The sequence below is a fragment of the Myotis myotis genome, unplaced genomic scaffold (assembly GCF_014108235.1).
Source record: "Myotis myotis isolate mMyoMyo1 unplaced genomic scaffold, mMyoMyo1.p scaffold_m19_p_3, whole genome shotgun sequence".
NCBI classification, from domain to species: domain Eukaryota; kingdom Metazoa; phylum Chordata; class Mammalia; order Chiroptera; family Vespertilionidae; genus Myotis; species Myotis myotis.
This window is the reverse complement of record NW_023416335.1, coordinates 142,720,260-142,743,656: the sequence shown is the minus strand read 5'-3', so window position 1 is coordinate 142,743,656 and position 23,397 is coordinate 142,720,260. Positions and strand designations below refer to the sequence as shown.

Here is a 23,397-nt window from a genome sequence, read left to right as displayed (position 1 = left end):
TGAAAGTGTTTCACTCTTAATGTGGTGTACAGGTAAATATTAGAATAAGTTTAATCACTTTATCAGTCATTGTTTGCATCACTGTTGTTTTTATATCATGCCTCTGTTGTTGTTATATCCTTTTGTTACTGTTTATTTATTAATAAATTTATATATTATTTTCATATACATTTTATTAATTTCCTTTCATCTCTCACACTTCTATTATAGAGAAAGGGCAAATAGCAATATTAAAATATTTCTGCTAATTAATTCCCTTTTAATGTGCACAAATTTCATGCACCGGGCTACTAGTTATAGATAATTTGAAGACGAAAAAATATTATTTTCAGACAGTGTTTATATTAACAACATCAGAGACTCAACTGAGAAATATTTAAAGTTAAAACATCAATTAAAATATTTATTGGCTAAAAATATCCAGACATATAACAAACTTTTCATTAAAAATTGTCTGTTAATAGAAATAGATATAAAAGAGAAAATGCCATTTAAATGCAAAAGCTCAAAAAATACAATTCTTAGTTATAAATTTAATAAGACTTGTATGGAGCTTATATGGGATGAAAACTGTAAAACTTTGCTGAAGGATGTAAAAATTGATTTTTAATAGAGAGAACAGGCTTTTCTCTAGAAAGGAAGGTTCTATCTTGTAAAGATAGAAGTTCCACAAAATTAAACCGTAAAACCAAATCAATGTATCTAAAGTACTGATAGGGCTTTTTGATTTTATTGGAAGAACATATTTACAGTAAGAATATATGACCAAGATCTTAGAAAGTTCTTCATTAAGGGTTACCCTACCATAATAAAAATTAAGTTTCAAATATGTATATGTACAACTAGAAGAGATTATGAATATTTGTTAACTCAAATGGGATGTCTTAAGTTTTCTTATATTTTGATATAATAAAGGAGACTAAAATTTTGATTGATAAGAAACATTTCAAGTCATATAGCAGAATAGGGTAATATACAACTTTGAAACACAGAGCTCTGCTATTTGAAATTGGAGTAAAAAATGTTTAGTTCTAGTAATGGGCTTTGTCAAGGCTGCAGGTGAACTGCATAAAAGAGATGGTTTAATTAACTTTCCTACCTTCTTATGGGATCCCATGTTAGAGTCGTGGCTCAACTGGTCTCCAGTATTAAACTCCTAAACAAAGAATCCTTGCATTACCAGGATTAAAATGGTATGATTATGGGTATTTGGGCAGATAGGGAATTTCTGACACTAGTAGTTACACCTAGAACTCAGAACTAGAAGTCTAACATTGTGTACTAGTTCTTCCTTAACCTGTCAAATCAATTCTCAACTGAATTGATAAAATCAAATGACAAGACAATGCAAGGCAGAACATCTCTGCAAATGGCTTCACCCTGAAGTCCCGGGAGAATGTTCATTCTCTCCCTTCATGGCCAGGGCCCAGAGTCTGCATTGCTACACATTTAAGGCTTGCTGTTGCAGCAATCAGCAGGTCAATGAAGAATGAGTGATTCCCATTAGAAAGCCATATAACCTCTCCCTGTTCACATTTCTACATGTCAAGAAAAATAGAAGAAAGAGGGAGAAGAAATATGACCTAAACTAACATGAGCAACAAGCCATTAGCTTTTTCTTTGCTTCATTCCTAACTTGTCCAAAGTAAAATTACCTACTATGGAGAATATTGAAGGGACCATTCAGATTCAAATTCAAGTATAGTTATGAGGAAAAATATTTTGTAAGAAATAAAATGGAAGTGATGAAATGTATTCTAATAATAAAAATATTTATGTAGTACATTAAAACCTATAAATCTTGTTCTGTAGTCCGCATTCAATGTTTACCACCCACTATAAATAAGGCATAGCTATATCAAATTTTAGATGAAGTGATTGCCACTCTGTGAAGAGAGATATGTCTAGTATCACTCCCTCACATGATAATGCTGTAGCTATCAATTTGGCCCTAAAATTAAATGTGTTTCCATCAGTTTGTGTTGCCTTTTCAGCTATATTTGGAGATAATAAATTTAACTTAGTAAATTTAGCTCAATATTTCACCACCATAATACCAAGCCCCAAAGTCAACATTTCACTACAGTATCCCCCTGAAGTTCCTAAAGATAGTCAGAAATAATGATTTTCTTCATACTTTCTATAAAGAGAACAACACTTCAAGTTATGACATTTCTTGCTTGAATCTTAAGACTGAACATTGGTAACTTGATATGGGAAGCAATGATCAGGGGACCCATACTGAGCTGGATGCCTGGTCTCTTGTAAGTTTATACACATAAGCCTGTGTTTCCTTGTGGATCAATTTTTATCCCTTACAGAAAATGACTTATTTTCATGAGTCAAGTCATGACAGGGTAAGGCAATGATGCCTGAGATCAGAGTTGCATTTTCACAAGTTATCTTTATGATAAAATAATTTTCAAAGAGAGCAGTTTTAAAAGAAGAAACAAAACACTAAAATTTGGAAGAAGTTAAAGGTTAGTCAAAATACTTAAAAATCACAATTGTAACAATCTTCCTGCCAGGAAGAGAATGCTATAAAGCTCTCAGCATTCTCAATAAGCAGCCAATGAACTGACAAATTATTTGTTTGATAAAGTGTTTTATTCTTTAAAAATATTTTGGTATCCCATGTTCTCCATTTCTCATAAACAAAAAATTAAATGGTTAGCTTCTAGGATTTTGGTCTACTTTAACAACAAGACAATATACCTTTCACCATGATATTACTAATCAGCTTTTCCCATATATATCCAATTTGTTCAGATATCACATTTTTACAGTAATTCTTAAACAAAAGTTAATTTCTCATCTCTCAAACAATTATATCTATACCATTTGGCATACTTAAGGTCACAGAGTAATTTGGGGCAATAATACCAAAGACACCTATACATGATTCGTCAAACATGTTCCTGCATGCCTGACTTATATGTTAGAGTATAAAAATATAAGAAGGAAGCTCTTATTATCAGATAAAGTTTAAATTATTCATTTATTCATGCATTCAACACATATCTTGAGTATGAGGTATGTTACAGGTGTTGTTTAGGTATTAAAGATATATAGCAGTTACCAAGACAAAATGTCCAAACTACTGATATTTATATACTAACAAAGGAGATATGACAAATATACAATCAAATATATAATGTAGTTGCAGATAGAAATTAGATATATAAAGAAATTAAGCAAGATAAGGTGAGAGCAAGTAAGAGTAGAGGAAATAGTAAGGAGGCTCTTTTATTTTTTTTTAAATATATTTTTATTGATTTCAGAGAGGAAGGGAGAGGGAGAGAGAGACAGAAAATTCAATGATGAGAGAGAATCATTGACTGGCTGCCTCCTGCACACCTCACACTGGGGATCAAGGCCACAATCCAGGCACATGCCCTCGACCGGAATTGAACCCAGCACCCTTCAGTTTGCAGGTTGGCGCGCTATCCACTGAGCCAAACTAGCTAGGGCAATAGGGATGCTCTTTTAGATAAGTGTATTGGAGAAGACCTTTTCAAATGTATGAGAAGTCCCCTGAATGTTGTGGAAGAAGAGTATTTCTCACACTTAGTGAATAACTAAATGATTTTTGATGAGAATGAGACTTGTCAAAGAATAGCAAAAAGGCAACTGTGGATGCAGCATGGTAGGAGGCAATAAAAAGTTTTGTTTTAGACAGATAAAAATGTTTGAGATACCTCGCAGATAACCACATGAAGATGTCAATGCAGGCAGGTAGACTTTCAAGGCTAGAGTTCAGTTATAATGATTGAAGCTCAAGATCTAATGTAGGAATTGTTTGAACAAAAGAGAAATTGGATACTTAATCTACATCTTTTAAAAACTCACTAGAGAGTTGAATATAGTATGCTCAAATTTATAATTAGAAACAAAATACAACCCTTTTTAGAACTCGAATTTTTTTAAAAAGTTTGGTTAAATTTCAGAACAGAATGTTAAATAAGTGCTCATGTGCTTATGTGTTTACTGTATAGGGGCGCTGTTTCACCAAAGTATCTCTGGTACACGTTCTATTTCTTCTGATGGAGTTTTATGCAATTCAATTTACAATATCTTCACATTATTTTATTTTACACTTGTGCTTTCTTATACCCCCAAGAAGCATAACATTTACCACAAATTTTAAGAAATATTTTATATTATTATTCAATACAGATAAATCCATGTATCCACCAAGAATCTATTAAAAATCTAGCTCTTTTTATGTACATTATATTTATGTACATATTTTTAAATAAAGTAATACTAATATAAATCCAACATATACATGATATATATGTAATATATATGTATATGAGTTGTGGATAGGTGGAGATGGCAAGGAGGGCATAAATGGGGATGGAAAGAGACTTTACTGTACGTAATGGGCGAACAATGCAGCATACAGATGATGTTTTGAGTTGTACACTTGAAACCTGTATAGTTTTGTTAACCAATGTCACCCCAATAAACTCAATTAAAAAACATAAAAACTTCCAAAAATAATAAAAATAAAAATCTGACAATATCAATCATTGACAAGGATATGAAACATGGAAAATATTATTTATTGCTGGTGGTAGTATAAATTGGTACAACCAATTTGGGGCAATTTTTATATTATTTAATAAATTTTAAGGTACACACACAAAAGAAATTTCACAAACGTATTTGTATAGAAAAGACTAGTACTTTTACTTCCAAACATTCTTCTCTCTTCCAATAGAATATAAAGGTGTTAGGGGGATTGTTGAAGATTAAGACAGTGAAGAAATTTTTGACCTATGGATGTAATTGAAAATGACTTCATTCAATCCCATGGAAAGACATTTCTCTCAGTAATATAAAATCAACTCCATGAAGGGAAAATGGTGATTCCAATGTCCTTTTTAAGACACCATTGTGCACAGATGTTTTCAGCCATTTGAGCAAAGCATTTGTCAAAATATTTTTTCTCAAAAAAACTTATAATTTAACATTAACATGTGTATGAGAATATTACTTTAGGTACATTCCAATGAATTAAGATATGTGCCATTTTATCATTTAAAGCAACATATATAGTGTTTTATTTTAGTCTCATATGAAGACTATTGTTTGTTGGGTGACTGTTACCAGACAGTCAATCTTTATTTAGCTAGCTGTTTTTATTCACATCACATCTTAAAGGCTGCAAAATAAAAGGCATAAAAATGCCAATGACAGACAAAATAGAGAAAATTGCCTTGAACAAACCCTTCTAGAATAGTGTGGTGCATATAAATTATGAAAACACTAAAACTTGATCAAAAAGGAAGGTCTTTAACTTTCATTTAAATGCATGAACAGATGTGGCAGTCCTAATGTCAATGGATAAATGGCTCCAAATTGTAGAATATGAGAACTAGATCTCTGAATGTTTGTAAACTCATGCCAGGCATGGCTGGATTCTTCCAGCAATAAATGAATAAAAGACCTAGGGTGTACATAGGGCAGTGCTTGTCAAGGTTTGTAGGACTTTGCCCACCAAAGACCTTAACTAGCTCTGTGAAGGAATGATTCAGTTAAAAATTAATTTGCTCCCTACCAGTCAACCTCTGTATATGAAGACAACATGAGCTTCAAATAAAAAAGGAAAAGCAAAATAATTATGCCTCCAATTTTATTCTTCAAGTATTGATTTATATAATTTAAAATTTGTTTACAACTTTACTACCTCAAAAATTTCCTTATTTTAATCAAATTTTGTATGTGTGTGAGCATGTGTATGTGTGTGTGTGTGTGTGAGAGAGAGAGAGAGAGAGAGAGAGAGAGAGAGAGAGAGAGAGAGAGAGAGAGCATATGTTGTCTTTTCTGGTAAAATTTTAAGGGTAGGTCAACCTGACCAGATATAAGTATACAAGATACTTGAATTCTATAAAAATACATGTCACTATGGCAACAGTTCCCACAAATATACTAGGATTATTAGGACAGTCTCCAAAGATTGAAAGATTGTTCTTAATAATACAACTTAAAACCTCAAAATTTTAAGAACAGACAGCTGTTACATTTTGTAGAACAACATATTATTTCTTTAAGTCACTTATTATATATTCTTGAATGTAAATAACAACTGATAACCACATACAGCTCAATGTCTTACAGAATACTTTTTTTAAAAAATGATCTCTGCCATTCTCTGAGGTTTTTATTGTTGCAACCCAAACAAATTCTATCAATTTGATTCCTTCTGTATTTACTATAATCATTTCTTTTCCCCCATCTTCAATTATGCTGCATTAGTTCATGAATTTATCATATCTCACCTGGACTACAACAATAGCCTGAGTTACCCTTCCTGTCCAGTTTTATAACACTCCATTACATACCCTGCATTGATGCCAGATGATATTTCTAATATAAAATATCTTAAAAACTTTTTAATGACCATGAGTGTTTTTTCCACCCTCTCCTCCATTCCATCCCCAGCTTCTATACACTCTTCCTCCATACTAGCTTTAAGGAATAACTTACAGATAATGAATACAATACATTACATAATTTCTCTATGCTCTTAATCATGCTCTTTTCTCCACTTACAATGTTTCCCACTCTACCTGTACTTACTAAGGAGCAACAGTCCTCTTCCAATTCCTTAATAAAATATCAAGCTCTCGCAAGGTTTTCCCTTCTCTGCACATAAAACAGACTACTACAATATGATTATGTCTACTGAATGCTATGCACATTTGTATCATAACTCCCATAATCCTTAATTCTATAAGTTTATGTTTATTCCTTTACCTCTCCTAAGAAGCTCATTGAGAGAGAGATTAAACCCCTTTATCATTGTACCTCAAGAAAAAAGAAACAAAAAACTTCAGTATTTACTGATAATAAAAATAAGTGATTGTAAACCCAGATCATTTGAGTTGAAAGATTAATATTTTTCTTATATCATTTTAAGAAATAAAAATGGTATGTTTATTGAATGCTTATATAATATCCAGTATTCTTGTAAGCAATTTAAATTTTATTTTACTTTCACAACAACCTTATAAGAAAGCACTATTTGAATGTCTATTTTACAGATAATGTAACTAAGTCTGAGCTGTTACTAGAACCACCTTGGTTTATACAAATAGTAAGTGCCCCGGGATCTAACTTCAGGGGGCCTGTAATTAACCAACATGTACAGTATACTTCTATAACAAAGTGAATATGGTCAAAGTTACAAATGAATGAAACTAGAGAGTAGATGTAAGGAATTAACTCTTCTGAGATCTTAATATAAGGTGGCTATTTGCATCAAATTAAAAACCAGCATGATCTCTTTTATTTTTCTTTCATCTCTTTTCTTCTATGTTGTTGTCCCCACCCCCTCAGAAAAAGAAATCTACACTATACAGTGAGATTTGTATAGAATTATAATGGACTCTGTGTAGGGAAAAGTAGGTTTAAAAAAAATGTGTAAATCTTCGTCAGTTTGTAAACTGGCCAATTTAAGCCTGAAACCATCAACCTTACTTGTCTCGCCCACATCACCATGTGTCAAAATGTGCACTGCCAACAGATTGACTTTATTATTCAAGTGTGAGAAAAGAATTATTTAAAGTAATATTTATTTTCCTGATCTCACCTTGCTATTGAGAGGTTTTTGTTTGCTTGTTTATGTATGTAGGATTTCTGGGAACATGTATTTGGGGGCTAAAAAATAGGTGACTTGTTATTTTCTTAACCCATCCAAGGAAATATTAACAAGAACCAGAGGTAAGCACACTAAAGTATACCTGCAGAAACATCTGCTTGAATTAAAAATACGGCAAAAAGGTGGCACACAAAGGAAAAACTGCAGATAAAACAACTCTAGGAACCAGATGTCTGATCTAGAAAAGAATGGTAATATCATCTATGTTTGACTAGATGAGAATTTCACTGCACAGAACCATTTAAGGGGCACATGACACTTGTATTTTTTTAAACTTGTTATAAAATCCTATTAATATATGAATTATTAAGATTTTGTGTGGGATACATAGAGGCTACCTTCCAGAGAAAAACAAACAACACAAAATACAGAAATACCACACTAATTTTTAAACTATGAGCTAAAACCACTAAACCTACCTTGCCCAAGTTTATTCCTTCAATTCGTTTCTTCTTTCCTTCTCTCTTATCATTAACATTTAACCTCAGACTATCAAAAAAGTGTCACCATCATTTGCCGCCCAAGTCTAATGGGTCCTTTTAAAAATAATTTTGCCATTTAATAAATAATTCACAGAAGTAAGGATAAAGAGATAGTGGAAAACAACTAAAATAGAAAGTTAAAAATAAATTCAAACATTACAAGCGTTTTTGGTAACAGGTAAATTTTAGCACATAAACATAATAAAAGATAAAAAATATGTCACACTTCCTTTTAGCAAAATAGAATAGTCCAGGTTCCTGCTGCAAAACATTGTCCAATGAAGTTTTTCTTAGTTAATGACTAACTAGGTGTAATTAACATATTTTCCTTTGTTCTTGGAAATGCATTATTTACTTATAGATTCTAAAATATCTATACAGATAGTGTCATCCGAAGACTCATTGTCTCTGAGGTTCCATGTACATGATGCATTTCATACCCATGATCCATTTGACTATCATCATCCCAGTACTCTGTTTCTTTCAATTTATCGTAGATGAATCAAAAGATTAATCACTATAAATCATCCTCCTTTGTCATTTTTTTCTATTCCATTAAGGGCAGCAAATAAAAAAATCCTGAGTTGTTTTCAAAAAATCTAAAAGCAGATTATACAGAAGGTATTTCCAGGCTTCTTCAGACCTTCTTGAGAGATGATGTAATATTTTAAGTAACGGAATAAGAAAAGTGAATGAGACTATTTCTTTCATTATTATTTTATCCTTCTATTAGAATCGCAACCTAGATAACATTTTTCTTAAAGAGCATCTAGTAAATATTTTAGGCTTACAAGCCCTATGGTCTCAATTGAAACTACTCAACTGTGCTATTGAAGTAAAAGAAATTATGTTGGAAATACTCAAAAATGAAATTCAATTCTAAAACTTAGTGGAGTAGATCCTATAGTATATTAAGTATTAAGGATCCCTTATGTACATGGCATTGTGCTAAATGCAAATGAAGGACACTCATCTAGGATTGTGTTTTTCCATAAAATACAAGGCCTCAACTCCTGAAGCAAGTGAGAATCACGCAAGTGAGGGAGAAGTGTGTGAGGGTAATGTCACTCAATGTTGACTAAGAAATTAGTGGCAAAAGTAAATAGTGATGTTAATAAAGAGTGAGGATTGGTAAAGTTAGGGTAAAGTCATTAAAAAAATCAAGAAATATAAATTATGTGAGGCCAGAAGGAACTAATGTTCCCTAAGAGTGGGGACAAATCAAGGTCTGGAATTCCTCTGAGAATTGAAAAACAAAGAGCAGGTTCAGGTAAATGAAGGAAAAGAAGAGATAATACTATATGAGGTTAAGTCCAAAAAGAGAAACGAGGTTTACTTTAATTAAAACAAAACAAAACATCTGTAACTAATCTGTGAGAAATCCTGAGATTCCCTCATGTTAGTACCTAAATTTGCCCTTAATTTTTACATTTGCCAAGATTTTTGCAAGAAAATTAATCTCTCACTTGGTGGCAATTGCCAGATGCCTGTCTGTGGAACACAGAAGTAAAAGCATCCCACCCACTAGTGTAACAGCTTGATTTAAGAAAATATGAGACAGCTCTTGATGGGAGAAGACAAACAAAACAGACCTAATGGGCATTAGTCAAAGTAGAAAAAAAGCATGTTCAATTAATGACATGAAAAGTTTTCCCTAACTTGAAAGCAAAGAACTGTGGGAAAAGAAAGTTAGAAAGAAAAAAAAACTTAACTTTGCACCAAACAATTGAAAAGAAATTTGGTGGAAAAGTTCTAAAAATGATATTATGTTTAGGCAGAAAGAACTTTTGTGTGAAAATCTGATTCCTAAAACTCTCAAAATACATTTCTAAGTTAAATTTATGCTCTTTGTGTGGAATGCTCTTTGTTAATTTGAAAAAAAAAATGCTTCTTGAAGTTTTAGCATAAAAAAACTAAAGAGCATATTGTGCAAAGCATGACTTTATGAGTTTTAGCACCTTGTGGGTAAGCAGGGTGCTTAAACTGTATTTTATATCTTTGGCCAATGATACATGCTACATTGGCAGTAAAATTTTGATGTAGTACATATCAATGCTGATTCTAAAGTTCTTTTACGAAATGCATTCTAGAAAGTAGTTGTTACTGAGGATTTTGCAATAAAAAAAAGTAAATATTGGAGACACCATTATATAACAGAAAGACAATTAGGAATCAGAAGCCCTGATATTTAGTCCTAACTCTATATTTAACATCTTTGGCCCTAGTTTCTTTATAAGAAATGAACATATTGCCTTGGCCAGTGTGACTCAGTTGGCTGAGCATTGTCCCATGAGCTGAAAGGTCGCAGGTTCAATTCCCAGTCAGGGCACAGGCCCAGGCTACAGGTTCAACCCCTAGGCAGGGTACACACAGGAGGCAACCAATCCATGCTTCTCTCTCACATCAAAGTTTCTCTTCTCTTCCTCTCCTTTTCTCTCTCTATATAAAAAAAATCAATTAAAAATTAATGTATTATTTTAGTTTCCTAGTTTTTCTATTAGTCTAGTTGAGTAGAAAATGCCATGAACTTTTCTTAGGGAGTACTATGTTCAGATGTCCCTTGTCATTGTTTAACTGTGATATGTACTAGCAACCAAAAGGCTTGTTTTTTTTGTTTGTTTTTTTGTTTTTTATATGTTTTTATTGATTTTTTACAAAGAGGAATGGAGAGGTATAGAGAGTTAGAAACATCAATGAGAGAGAAACATCGATCAGCTGCCTCCTGCACACCCCCCACTGGGGATGTACCCGCAACCAAGGTACATGCCCTTGACCGGAATTGAACCCGGGACCCTTCAGTCCGCAGGCCAACGCTCTATCCACTGGGCCAAACCAGTCAGGGCCAAAAGGCTTGTTTTACAAAGCAATAGTGTATATGTCATGATAGAAATTTCTCATCAACCTTGAGGTTTATATCCTTGAAAATGATGGCACTTGGCAAAACTAATATTACAGTGATTAAATATGCTTAAAAACTGATGTAATAGAAGTTCCAGAAGCCATCTATGTCTAAAAGAAACCTGATTTATCAGTATTGTAAACTTTGATAAATGAGCTTTCTTCAGAATCATCTTTATTTTATCAAGCTATATTGCCGCAGCATCCTGATCTGCTAAGTTAAATTTTTACCACAATTAAGGCTAAAATTAGGAAAATTCCATGTCTTTCAAAATCTTTTTACTCTGCCCATATTAAATTGAAATGGAATGTCTTTGAACTTGTGTACATCCTTGTTTTATATTCAAAAATCTCTGCTAAAATCCTGTTTCAGATTATGGGTAACTACACAGACATAACAAATAAATGTAATACATGACCCTGACTGGATACAGGGAAAAAAAAATGTTATAAAGAACATGAATAGGACAATTGGCAATATTTGAATTTGGAAAGTACATTAGACAATAGTATTAGTCAATTCCTAAACTAGTCAAAACCCTAATTTCAATCATTGTAACTTTGTGACATAAGGGAATACCTTTTTCTTTAGGCACACATAAACTGAAATATTTAGGGGTAATAAAATAAAAGGTCATGACGACTGCAATTTACTGTCAAATAGATCAAGAAAAGCAATAGGTCAGATTAGTTTGTGATAAGGAAACTAAGGAGGGAAAATTAAAGTAAAAGTGGCAAAAACTTAATGAGTCAATTTGAGTGAAGCATATGTATACAGAAGTTATTTGTAATACTCTTGCAATTCTTCTGCAAGTGAAATTCCTTTAAAATGAGTTTTTTTAAAGTCTCTGTTAATTGTTGCCACTTCCATATGGTATAATCATAAATTATTTTCAATGTTCAGCTTTACACTTTTCTGGGCCCATGCTTCTATCCACATATAAGGTATTCTTTACTGCACTACCATGTAGACCCTTTCCAATAAGGAGGGGCCAACAATAATTATTCTATCTTTATTCAAAAATATCTTATAACCTTCAAAGGCAGTGTCATAAACACTTTAAAAATATTCTTACAAGCATGTCTGTATACACTAATATGTGGAAATATTTCCAGAGAGACTCTGAATCTCTTTCATAGATCAAAGTGGTTCTGAACAATTGATATATCAAAAGATCAACTTTTAAAAAATACTGTATTATGCAAAGTACTAAAATTGTTATTTTAGATTAATATACTACAGTACTTATTAGGTAGTTCAGGATTACAGTGTCTTTCTGTTTAGTAAATCACAAGCTAGGGTTGCCATAAATACCAAAATTCACTAAGTCACCTTGATTTCACAGTTTAGTGGGGTAGATTAAAATCATAAATTTATTTTAGACATTGCAATTTTAGCATGACACCCTTATCTAATATCAAACTATGGCATCTCAGAATCTTATGCAAGGCATGATAATCAGTTTTTAAATGCAAATCCTGAAAAATGGATTTCAGTAGAAAATGAATTTGAAATTGCAAGCTGGCCATATCTGGGAGGACATGTGAGTAATTATTATGGAGTTATGACACATACATATTTCTTTTGACAAATCATTGACAAAAATGCATAATACTCCATAGCTTATTTCTGACATAAATTATGGTCAAATGAAAGTACTGTTTATAAGAGACAATAATATGGCAAAATGTTCCCTCCCTCTCTGATTTACTATTCACTTATAATGCCAGAGTAAATAAAGAAGAACAAGTAAAGGTTTAATGAATATTTTATAAGTGAAAATTAATTTCATAGGAGTCAGAATTGCCAGGTAAAATTAAAATTTCAAGGATAATTGACCCTCTGTTATCTCCGGAAGGGGACTGGGCCCGAATGAGAGGTTTGCCTCAGGGGTTCCTGACTTAGTTCAGGAAAGAATTCACAGCATGAGTCCCGGTGATTTTGGAGGGTATGTTTATTAAATCTGGGGAAAGTGAAACAAAGGAAGGGCTTAGGAAGTGCTGCTTTGGCCCTCTGGAAACATTATAGGAAAGAAGTGAGCCAAATGGGGCTGCGTGGACTCACTGAGAAGTAAAATTCAGAATGGCAGAAGTGATCCAAGGCAGGGATGCTTTTAGTTCATTGAAGAGTCAGAGAAAAGGAGGCCTTGGAGAAAGGTTCAGGGGGAAATCCTGAGAGGAGCTGCCACTTTCTGCTGATGCAAGTCTCCTGGGGATCCTTAGAGGTTAGCAGAAAGAGAGCAAAAATACATGATAAGGAAGAGGGACACAGGCATGTTCCAAGGATAGTGCACTGGCTTATTTCATCTTGAGGGTGTTTATGTTTTCTAAAGGCAGGAATTTTAGGGGAGGTGTTGGAGGAGGATCTTCGTAAGAATATTAATCAGTTTCCCAGGTGCGGCCTTCAATGCTGACTCATCAAAATGAGGGTATAGGGGGTCAGGGTCATTCTGTGGTCAGTTTCACCTTCTAAGAAAGTCACTGAAGAGGGGCCAGAACCAAGGTGGGCCTGCCACCGCCCAGTCTGGAGTGTGTAAACCATTGGCTCCAAAGTGTCCTTGGTTAGGGAAGATAAGACCTTGTGATTTATTATCTGGCTGTAAATTGCTTGACCAGTTTGTTCAGCTATCTGTCTCAGTTGCTCATTCCACTTGCCCAGGAATTTTCCTCACCTCTTACTATCCTGCCTTACTACAAGCAATATCTTTTGATAGGCAACGTCATTACAAAACACAGCTGGTTTTCTGTGGATGAAAAATGCTCTTAACCCTAAATTGTGGAGGAGCTTCAAGATTCCCTAGGCCAATGGTCGGCAAACTGCGGCTCGTGAGCCACATGTGGCTCTTTGGCCCCTTGAGTGTGGCTCTTCCACAAAATACCGACTTCTGTGCATGGGCCACAAAGTTTCAATCACACTGTACATGTGCGCCCGCACGTGGTATTTTGTGAAAGAGCCACATTCAAGGGGCCAAAGAGCCGCATGTGGCTCGTGAGCCGCAGTTTGCCAACCACTGCCCTAGGCAGTAGAGCAAATTTGTTGGTGGTAAGAAAAACCATAGACCTTTTGGTTTGAACTTTGTGGGCTATTACATCAGGATTTACTTGACCCTAAACTTGAATACTACCTCCTTAGAGTCCTCAATTCATAAAAATGTAGTTTAAAAAGCATATGCAGTAAATGTGAATCCAGCTGTCTGTTTTTTGCAAACATGAATTCATCTTCTTGTCCAAGTCACTGGCTCCCAAGTCTATTCCTAATACGCTTTGCTACCTTACTCTTCTAATTTATAGGAACACACACAAAAAATGTGTGACTCTGGAAAATATTTGTTTTATGTAATTTCAATTTTTAATAAAAACCTTTCAATAGCAATTTAAAATATGTTGGTCTTTGAAAGAAAAATTTCTACAATGCACATATTAAAATTATTGAATGGAATGAGAATGAAGACAGTTACAATTTCACAATAATTGATTTTAACTATCTTCATTTGTGAACTAAGTATTTTAAGCCTATAAGGTGTACATAGTCTTTGATGATTAGTTATCTATGAAAAATTAATCCCTGTTACTCACTTTGTATTGAGAAAATGATTGAGGTAATGGAGAGTTTCTACTTTTTAAAACCTTATTTTTACCAAAGGATGAAAAACCTTCAACCTCATTAATTGCAAAAGAACCAAGGAGTTTTTCCTAACTTCTTTTTGTGTCATGCCATTGATTTAATGTAGAGTTTCAGTACATTTCAATAAGAAAGTAATCTTGTTCAATGATACAAGTAGAACAGTAAAAAAAAAATGTTTTGTTAAACTCTTTGCAGTTTTAATAGATTTTTTTTATTAAGGTATTACATATGTGTCCTTATCCCCCCTTTTTTCCCCACCCCACCCCCACTAGTGCCCTCACCCTTCTAGTGTCTGTGTCCATTGGTTATGCTTATATGCATGCATACAAGTCCTTTGGTTTATCTCTCCCCCTTACCCCCACCCTCCCCTGTCTTCCCTCTGAGGTTTGACAGTCTGATCAATGATTCTATGTCTCTGGATCTGTTTTGGTTCATCAGTTTATGTTGTTCATTATAATCCAATAATGAGTGAAACATGTGATATTTATCTTTCTCCGACTGGCTTATTTTGCTTAGCATTATGCTCTCCAGGTCCATCCATGCTGTTGCAAATGGTAGGAGTTCCTTCCTTTTTACAGCAGCATAGTATTCCATTGTGTAGATTTACCACAGTTTTCTAATCCACTTATCTGTTGATGGGCACATAGACTGTTTCCAAATCTTAGCTATTGTAAATTGTGTTGCTATGAACATAGGGGTGCATATATCCTTTCTGATTGGTGTTTCTAGTTTCTTGGGATATATTCCTAGACGTGAGATCATTGGGTCAAATGGGAGTTCCATTTTTAGTTTTTTTGAGGAAACTCCATACTGTTCTCCACAGTGACTGCACCAGTTTGCATTCCCACCAGCAGTGCAGAAGGGTTCCTTTCTCCGCATCCTTGCCAGCACTTGTTTGTTGATTTGTTGATGAGCCATTCTGACAGGTGTGAGGTGGTACCTCATTGTCGTTTTGATTTGCATCTCTCAAAAGATTAGTGACTTTGAGCATGTTTTCATATGTCTCTTGGCTTTCTGTATGTCTTCTTTCGAAAAGTATCTATTTAGGTCCATTGCCCATTTTTTCGATTGGGTTATTTATCTTCCTTTTGTTAAGTTGTATGAGTTCCCTGTAAATGTTGGAGATTAGGCCCTTATCTGAGATAACATTGGCAAATATGTTCTCCCGTGCAATGGGCTTTCTTGTTGTTTTGTTGATGGTTTCTTTTGCTGTGCAGAAGCTTTTTATTTTGATGTTGTCCCATTTGTGTATTTTCTCTTTAGTTTCCATTGTCCTAGGTGCTGTTTTGGTGAAGATATTGTTTCGGTGTATGTCTGAGATTTTGCTGCCTGTGGATTCCTCTAAGATTTTTATAGTTTCCCATCTTACAGTTAAGTTCTTTATCCATTTTGAGTTTATTTTGTGTATGGTGTAAGTTGGTGGTCTAGTTTCATTTATTTTGCATGTATCTGTCCAATTTTCCCAGAACCATTTATTAAAAAGACTGTCTTGATTCCATTGTATACTCCTGCCTCCTTTGTCAAATATTAATTGAGCATAGTGGTTTGGGTCGATTTCTGGGTTCTCTATTCTATTCCATTGGTGTATATGCCTATTCTTGTGCCAGTAACAGGAAGTTTTGAGAACAGTGGCTTTGTAATACAGCTTGATATCTGGTATTGAGATCCCTCCTACTTTGTTCTTCTTTATCAGGTTTGCTGCAGCTAAGCGGGGTCTTTTTTTGATTCCAGATGAATTTTTGGAGAGTTCGTTCTAGGTCTGTAAAATATGCCATTGGTATTTTAATGGGGAGTTCATTGAATCTATAGATTGCTTTGGGTAATATAGACATTTTAATGATATTGATTATACCAATCCTTGAACATGGCATGTTCAACTAAAGTTTTTGATGTTATGATAGTGTTCCATTTCTAAGAGTAAATATAATAAAATATTGATGAAAAATCTAAACCTAGTTATGGTCCTGATTATCTGTACTTCAATTAATATGATGATCTGCTCATATACATTTTGAAATAAGTTTTATTGAAGACCCACCTTTATTAAATTGAAGGTTTGAGTTTTAACTCTCACAATACAAGGAGGACTTAAGGGACAGAAAAATAATCTCTTATTCTCTTCTGTCAAAATCAATTATGTGCCCAGCTGGCATGGCTCATTGGTTGAGCATTGACCTCTGAACCAGGAGGTCATGCTGACCAGTTTTCGGTCATGCTGACCGGGTTTCGGGTTCTATCCCAGTGTGGGATATGCAGGAGGCAGCCAATCAATGATTCTTTCTCATCATTAATGTTTCTATCTCTCTCTCTCCCTCTCCCTTTCTTTCTGAAATCAATAAATGTATATTTTTTAAAAAATCAATTATGCAAATGTTCTCATGATAATTTGGCCAGAACAAATATATGGAAGCCAATCACTATGAGGAGCAATTGCCTATTACAATCCCTTTTAATTCCTTGTACCTAAAAGTGCAGTCCATAAACCAGCAGCATCAAAGTACATTAGAAATGCAGAAACCCAAGCCCTACTCCGGACCTACTGAGTCATAATAGAATACATTCTTTAAAAGAATAAATTCAAAATTTATTTAAGAGTGTTCTGATGAACATACATGTTAGAAAAAAATTATTCGTATCTGACTGTGTCCATGTCTATATCTTCCTTTATTCTGGAGGGAAATTAAAGAATCAGACAGATACAAATACATACATTAAAATGTTTTTTTCTTTCTGTGATTAAAGTTATTTTTAAAAAAATAATTTAAAGGTAGAAGAGGATGTTCTATTTCACAGTGGTGGTGGTGAGGGCCAAAAAGCACAGCTCAAAATAAAAGAAAACCTGAGGTTTTCTTATAATATATTCAAGTCCCAACTAATATGATTAAAATAGCTGCCAATTACTGAATGCTGCCTTATATGTAAGGAACTGTCATAAAAGATTTTTTTAAATGTCATTTAATCTTAACCATAATATAGGGACTAGCTTTATTTAGATGAGGAAACAAGAACTGTTAAGTGTTGGATATTGAATTTAAACCCAGTAGAGTGACTCTAGTTCTAACAATTCATAATGCACAATTTTAGGAAACTTCTTTTATCTCACAGTATATTTAACATATTTCAGGTTTCCTCTCTTCATTAGAGAATATACATACAATTTTCTCTTTGAATTACTTTAGAGATATATTTGATGATCTATTTATAATCACATTGACTTAATGGTCTTAAAATAAGATAAATGCCTTAGGTTCCTGTGATCAATATATATTATGTCTTTAGTGCCTTGTTTTTCATTAAAAAAGATATAAACTATACTGTAATTTGTTTCCTTGCACCATCTAGTGGATTTAAATGACAACTGTGCAGTACCACACATGATTACAAGCTAATTTAACAAGTTAAATTTTCAAACTTACTGGAGAACTGCTCCTAAAACTATTTCGGATCACACCACAAATATACACATAATTATTTTATTTCCTTTTTCATAAGGAAATCCACTAAGCATGGGTGCTGAGTTATTAGCGACTGTTTAAAGCCACAGCTAAATAACAAAAACAGCCTCCCTGTAATCTTTTTACGATTAGACTTAATATTTGCATGTCAGTCTCTCCCACCCTCTTCCTAAACGCCAAGGCTTCCAAGGCAGCTGCGCAGACGCACCGCGAGTCTGCCCGGAGCCAGTGCGCAGGCGCACTTAGAGCGGAAGCTGGGAGGCGGGGCTAGACGCGGAGCCCCGAGCGGAAGAGGCCCAGGCGGCTGGGTGAAGCGCGGAGACGGTTTGGCGGTGAGTCTGGGGTCGGCTGGAGCTCAAAGCCCCAGACCGCGGGGGACGCCCAGAGGCACGAAAGACTTGGGGTTCCGGGGCGGTGGCCGCCGACCGCGGGCTCGCCGGCTGCTGGTTCCCTGCCTGCGGCCGCGGACACCCCGCCTCGCCGCCTGCAGATCGGCCCCGAGAGGCCTCCAGGCCTAGGCGCGGCCCGCGGAGCCCGACGCGCTGCCGCCGCCCGAGCTGCTGTGAGTACCGCTACGAGCGCCCTCTCCACGGTCGTTAACAGGTTAAAATGGAGGAGATTTCGTTGGCCAACCTGGATACTAACAAGCTGGAGGCCATCGCTCAGGAGATATACGTAGACCTGATAGAGGATTCTTGTTTGGGCTTCTGCTTTGAGGTGCACCGGGCAGTCAAGTGCGGCTACTTCTACCTGGAGTTCGCGGACACGGGGAGCGTGAAGGATTTTGGCCTTCAGCCCGTGGAGGATAAAGGAGCGTGCCGCCTCCCGCTCTGCTCCCTTCCCGGGGAGCCTGGGAACGGGCCCGAACCGCAGCTGCAGCGCTCGCCTCCGGAATTCCAGTAGCTGCGATGTGAGAGCGCCTGAGTGTGACCAGGACAGTAACATAGCCCGGTCCTGTGGTCTGGAGAAGTTAGGTAGCTAAGTAGGGGGGGGAAAGAAAATAATAATCAGACAAAAGCCCCAATTCCCATTGAAGATTCTAGCCTTTAAAACCCCAAAGTGGAGAATTTAAAAATTCGGATTCTTTTCCAAGTATATTGACCTGGGATCAGTTTTTGAAACCCTGGGCAGGGGGAGCTGTGCATCTTGCACCGTGCGATGCCAGGCTCATCTCCAAACGCACCCGGAAGTGCACAAGATTCCTGGACTGCCCCCTGGCGCACAGGTGAGCCGCTGTGTGCCCAGCATACAAGATCCTTTGGTTCCTCATCCTCCCGGTTTGCCCGCTGTCAAGGGCTTCTTCAGTAACGGACACTTTGGACATAACTGATGGCCAGGCCTTTCTCGTTGGGCCTCAGTGGACTGCTCCTCTGATCTCTGAGCCTCTGTTTTGGGTTTCTTCAAGACAAAATGAAAGTCAAGTATGAGACCTGGATATTAACAATTCCAATTTGGGGAAACCGAGAAAAAGAATTTCCTACTGAATCTGGTAGGGGACACTCTGTGGTCTTCGGCTCCAACAAGAAAAGGTCAAGTCACCAATTTCCCGAAGGTCCAGCATTCACAGTGACTTCAGCGGACTTGGGGACAAGGGCTAGCCTTTTGTGGAAGAGAGCCCTCTGTGCGGCATCCCGTGTGGTGGCATAGGCTTGGCAGATGGACTACTTGGTTATCCAGGCAGGTTGAGGACTTGGTTACGGTCCCTTGGGGAGGTAGCAGGGGCCTCTGCAACTATGCACGATCTCTCAGAACAGCAAGATTCATATCTGGAGATACTATTCTGTGGACAACAGTTTGGTGGGGCGGTCATTTTCTTACTCTCGAGTTATGGTTACATAGCCAGTCCATGGGTCTGACTTGGTCACTGTGCTAGGTCACTACCTGCCTTCTACCCGAGGGGCAGGCCTAAACTATAGAGGAGCATCATGGCTGCGCAGGAGGCTGTGCTTTGAAAGCTGAGCCCAGAGTGGACCTCTTCCAGCAGCCCTCAATAATGTGAATGGGTTAGTGATCGGAGCCAAGGAGCAGGACTGGGTTTTCTTCCATCTGCCTGTGCAGTATCGAATGCCCCTGTTCCTTGGGGTGTGCAGTTACAGAGCTCTGCTGTGGTACCTCTAGACTGTCACCACCTTCTCTGCCCCTGACAAAGGGCAGCCCTTTTCAGTTGGTCTTCTTTGGACCTTGAATACAGGAGCTGTTTTTTGTTGTTGAAAGTCAGGGAAGGGCCCCCAGAAATTCCTTGGCTAAAGGGAAAGGGGAAGATGGAAATTGTGAGCCACATATCAAAACTACCCTCCACTTTATTCCCTGATTGAGGGTTGTGAAGTGTAGAGGGGAGGGAGCCCCAAGGTGAGCAGGTGCTGCTTTATTTGAAATGTTTTCTTACCTCATTCTGTGCCCCAGTAAGGGGCCCAGCCTCATCTGTCCGGCTTGGCCCCATCTTCCTCCTTTTCCCTGCTCCACTGCCTATCTGGTGCAGCTCATGATTCCAGGTGCTGCCTGCCACCTTGATTTTACAATGACCAGTTTCAATTCATTCCTTGATGCTCCTGCTTCTGAAGCCTAACCAGTTTCGTTTTCCTTGGCTTCTTTTAAGTTTTTCCCCTTGTTTTTGTGGGAGACTCAGAAGAATCTATGGCTCCCTCTGTTGGGATTAGGGTGGGGAAAAAAAACGTAATTGTTTGTATATGAAAGGCAATGTGATCCCCAAGTCTTTCTCCTCTAGGACTGCCTTGCTAATATGCCTTCCTGTTGTGTCTTATTTCATGAGGAGTTATAGCTTCCCACTTCCACTTGGATAAGCAGAAGAACAGTAAAGGCTAGAGACAAACACATGGATGGAGTGGGTCCTGATCCATTTTCTCTAACCCTGGCTATGCATGTATCCTTTCTTATTCTAGAAGGAATTATTTGGATGGTGTGGACTGATTTGGGTTACATGCTCTAGAAGATTTAGGAAACAATAGTAATAGGGGCTCAAGATTGTAGATTAATGCATTCTCCCCCTAGAGTTGTCCTGGTCAGGGTAGGGGCCTAGTTACAGATTGGTCTTTAATCCAAGAATTATGATTACTTTTTAAAAAGTCAAACTTTGGCAAGAGCTAAAATAATTTTGGGTAATCTGCCCTTGACTTTTTATAGACATCTTCTAAGGAGATGCAGAAGTAAAGGAGGGTTTAAGTGATTCTCTGGCCTACTTCCAGATAATGTCTGGGAAACAGGCTGACGATAATGCCATTGTCCACTCTTCCATCAGAGAGGGAGCTCAGATTGTGACATTACCATTTTCTTACTGGCCTTTTCTCCTGGTTAGAGGATGAAGTGGGAAGTTCATATTATCTCTCACTTGGTATTGTTTTTTGCTCCACTATCAGGGCAGTCGCCCCCGGCCCTGGATGGGTATGCAGTGAGCTAAAACAAACTTAACTCCTTTCATTTTGGTGGAGGTAATGCGCCCTACCATATAGTTGACAGTGATTAGGAACTCTCCCTTTCCTTACCTATCTTCCCGCTAACAGCAAAATTCTTATCCTTTCCTCTTCAATTAAATGTATTGATCACCCTGTAATTCTATTATGTGTCTGTTTGTGTGTGTGTGTGTGTGTGTGTGTGTGTGTGTGTGTGTATGTATGGGGGGAAGGGGTTCTTTACAAAAGTTCTGTGGTTTGTGGCTTATTCTTCCATACATTATTTCCTATCACTGCATGCCCAGGGGCCATTACCTGGCATTATCGCATGCTGGGATCATTGGGGAAGTGTAGTGAAATTCACCTCTGTCCTTTGTTTTGGAGATTCTTATTTTTGCAAAGTAGTTTATCCTACATAGATTGCTGTGTATTCCCCTTCCCCTATGGCTGCTGGTGTAAATAAATTGCATCTCCCCATTGGTAAATAGTAATAATAAAATTTTAAAAAATGACTTTATTTGGCTTTTGTATGTTAATCCTTTACAACTACATGTTTTTCAGGTATTGATAGTAAAATAAATGTTTAATTGCTGTTGAACCTTAATCACTTTTTCCTGATTGGGAGTTTTATCAGAATAGATAGAGGAACACTAACTTTGTTTTTCCATCTAGTTCTGTAAATTTACTTTCTGCAACATCCCGTGAAAGAAACAAACTTTATAGAATCTGCCCTTTTTTATATGAGGTAAGAGCGTGGTAAAATAAATATAGTCCAACCTATCACCAAAAGTCCAGTGTGAAAGATGGTTCAATTTAAATGAAACTCAAGGTATCTTAAATATATACATTTCACCACTACTTCAAGCTAATGTCCTGCTCTAAAAAGGCAAGTGATTCATAGGAAAACATGAGTTTACCTTTGTAAAGGTAATTTTTTCCAAATACTTTATATTTTACCCCAACTTTTTATGTTTTTCACTTTGTTTTTAGAATAATTTTGAATTTTATATTCCATTTCCTAATCCAGAGTTGGAGTACTTCCACATAGGTTGTGCATATTAATTCTTAGTACTGATAAAAATCACTTGGTTGCTAAATGTTGTAGTTCATTAAAGAAACAGTCCAAAATTGGAAATAACGTTAGATAAGTAAAAGTTATTACAGAAATTTAGAGGGGAAATTGTCTCAAAATAGGGAGTCTTCTGGACATATAACATGGTTTTGAGTCACAACATTCAAATGCAGCCACAGCAAATACTTTTGGATCTTATTTTGTATGTTTAGATCGGAATTAATATATTTAATACTAACCTAGTTAGCTTTTTGAAATGAGCCTCAGTGCCTTACTAAATTCACGGTAAGACATCTAAATTATTCCTTTTCATGTTTTCTAACTTTTTTTTTCTTAAAAAGAAAAAAAACAGTATTACATACCTTTTAATTTCCTATGTTTCACTCCCTACTACTGCATTTTAGCGATAGCACATAGCATGAGATCAGGAACCTAATAAATGGTTACTTAATGTTAACAAGATAAAGATAGAAAATTACTTACTCTCAAGAGTTCAGGAAGAGCTTTATTTGCACACAGTAATAAGCTAGTAATGTTGCCTTCCATTAGGACCTATCTGAGGTACTTTAAAGTGTTTATTTTTTAAAGTGTTTTATGAAATGCAGAGGATATATTAATGTGTTAAAATCCAACATTTATAATTTATTAAACTTCGTTCACACTGGTCTTTAAAATAATTGCCATGGTTAGTGAATTGCTTCTTCTCATATCATTTAGAGATAGCATCAGACTGGAAGTTTTACACTACTGTAGGAGGCCCAAGCTCTGATTCTCAGTCATGTCCCAGAA

General features: G+C 36.2%; 1 protein-coding gene across 1 annotated transcript; it reads left to right on the top strand.

Annotated features, from left to right (window-relative positions):
* The first annotated feature begins 18,391 nt into the window (after window positions 1–18,391).
* Window positions 18,392–22,053, top strand: ATXN7L3B (ataxin 7 like 3B). The gene has a single exon (XM_036299120.1). The coding sequence runs from the start codon at window positions 18,739–18,741 to the stop codon at window positions 19,030–19,032; it is 294 nt and encodes a 97-aa protein (XP_036155013.1). The 5' UTR covers window positions 18,392–18,738; the 3' UTR covers window positions 19,033–22,053.
* The last annotated feature ends 1,344 nt before the right edge of the window (window positions 22,054–23,397 follow it).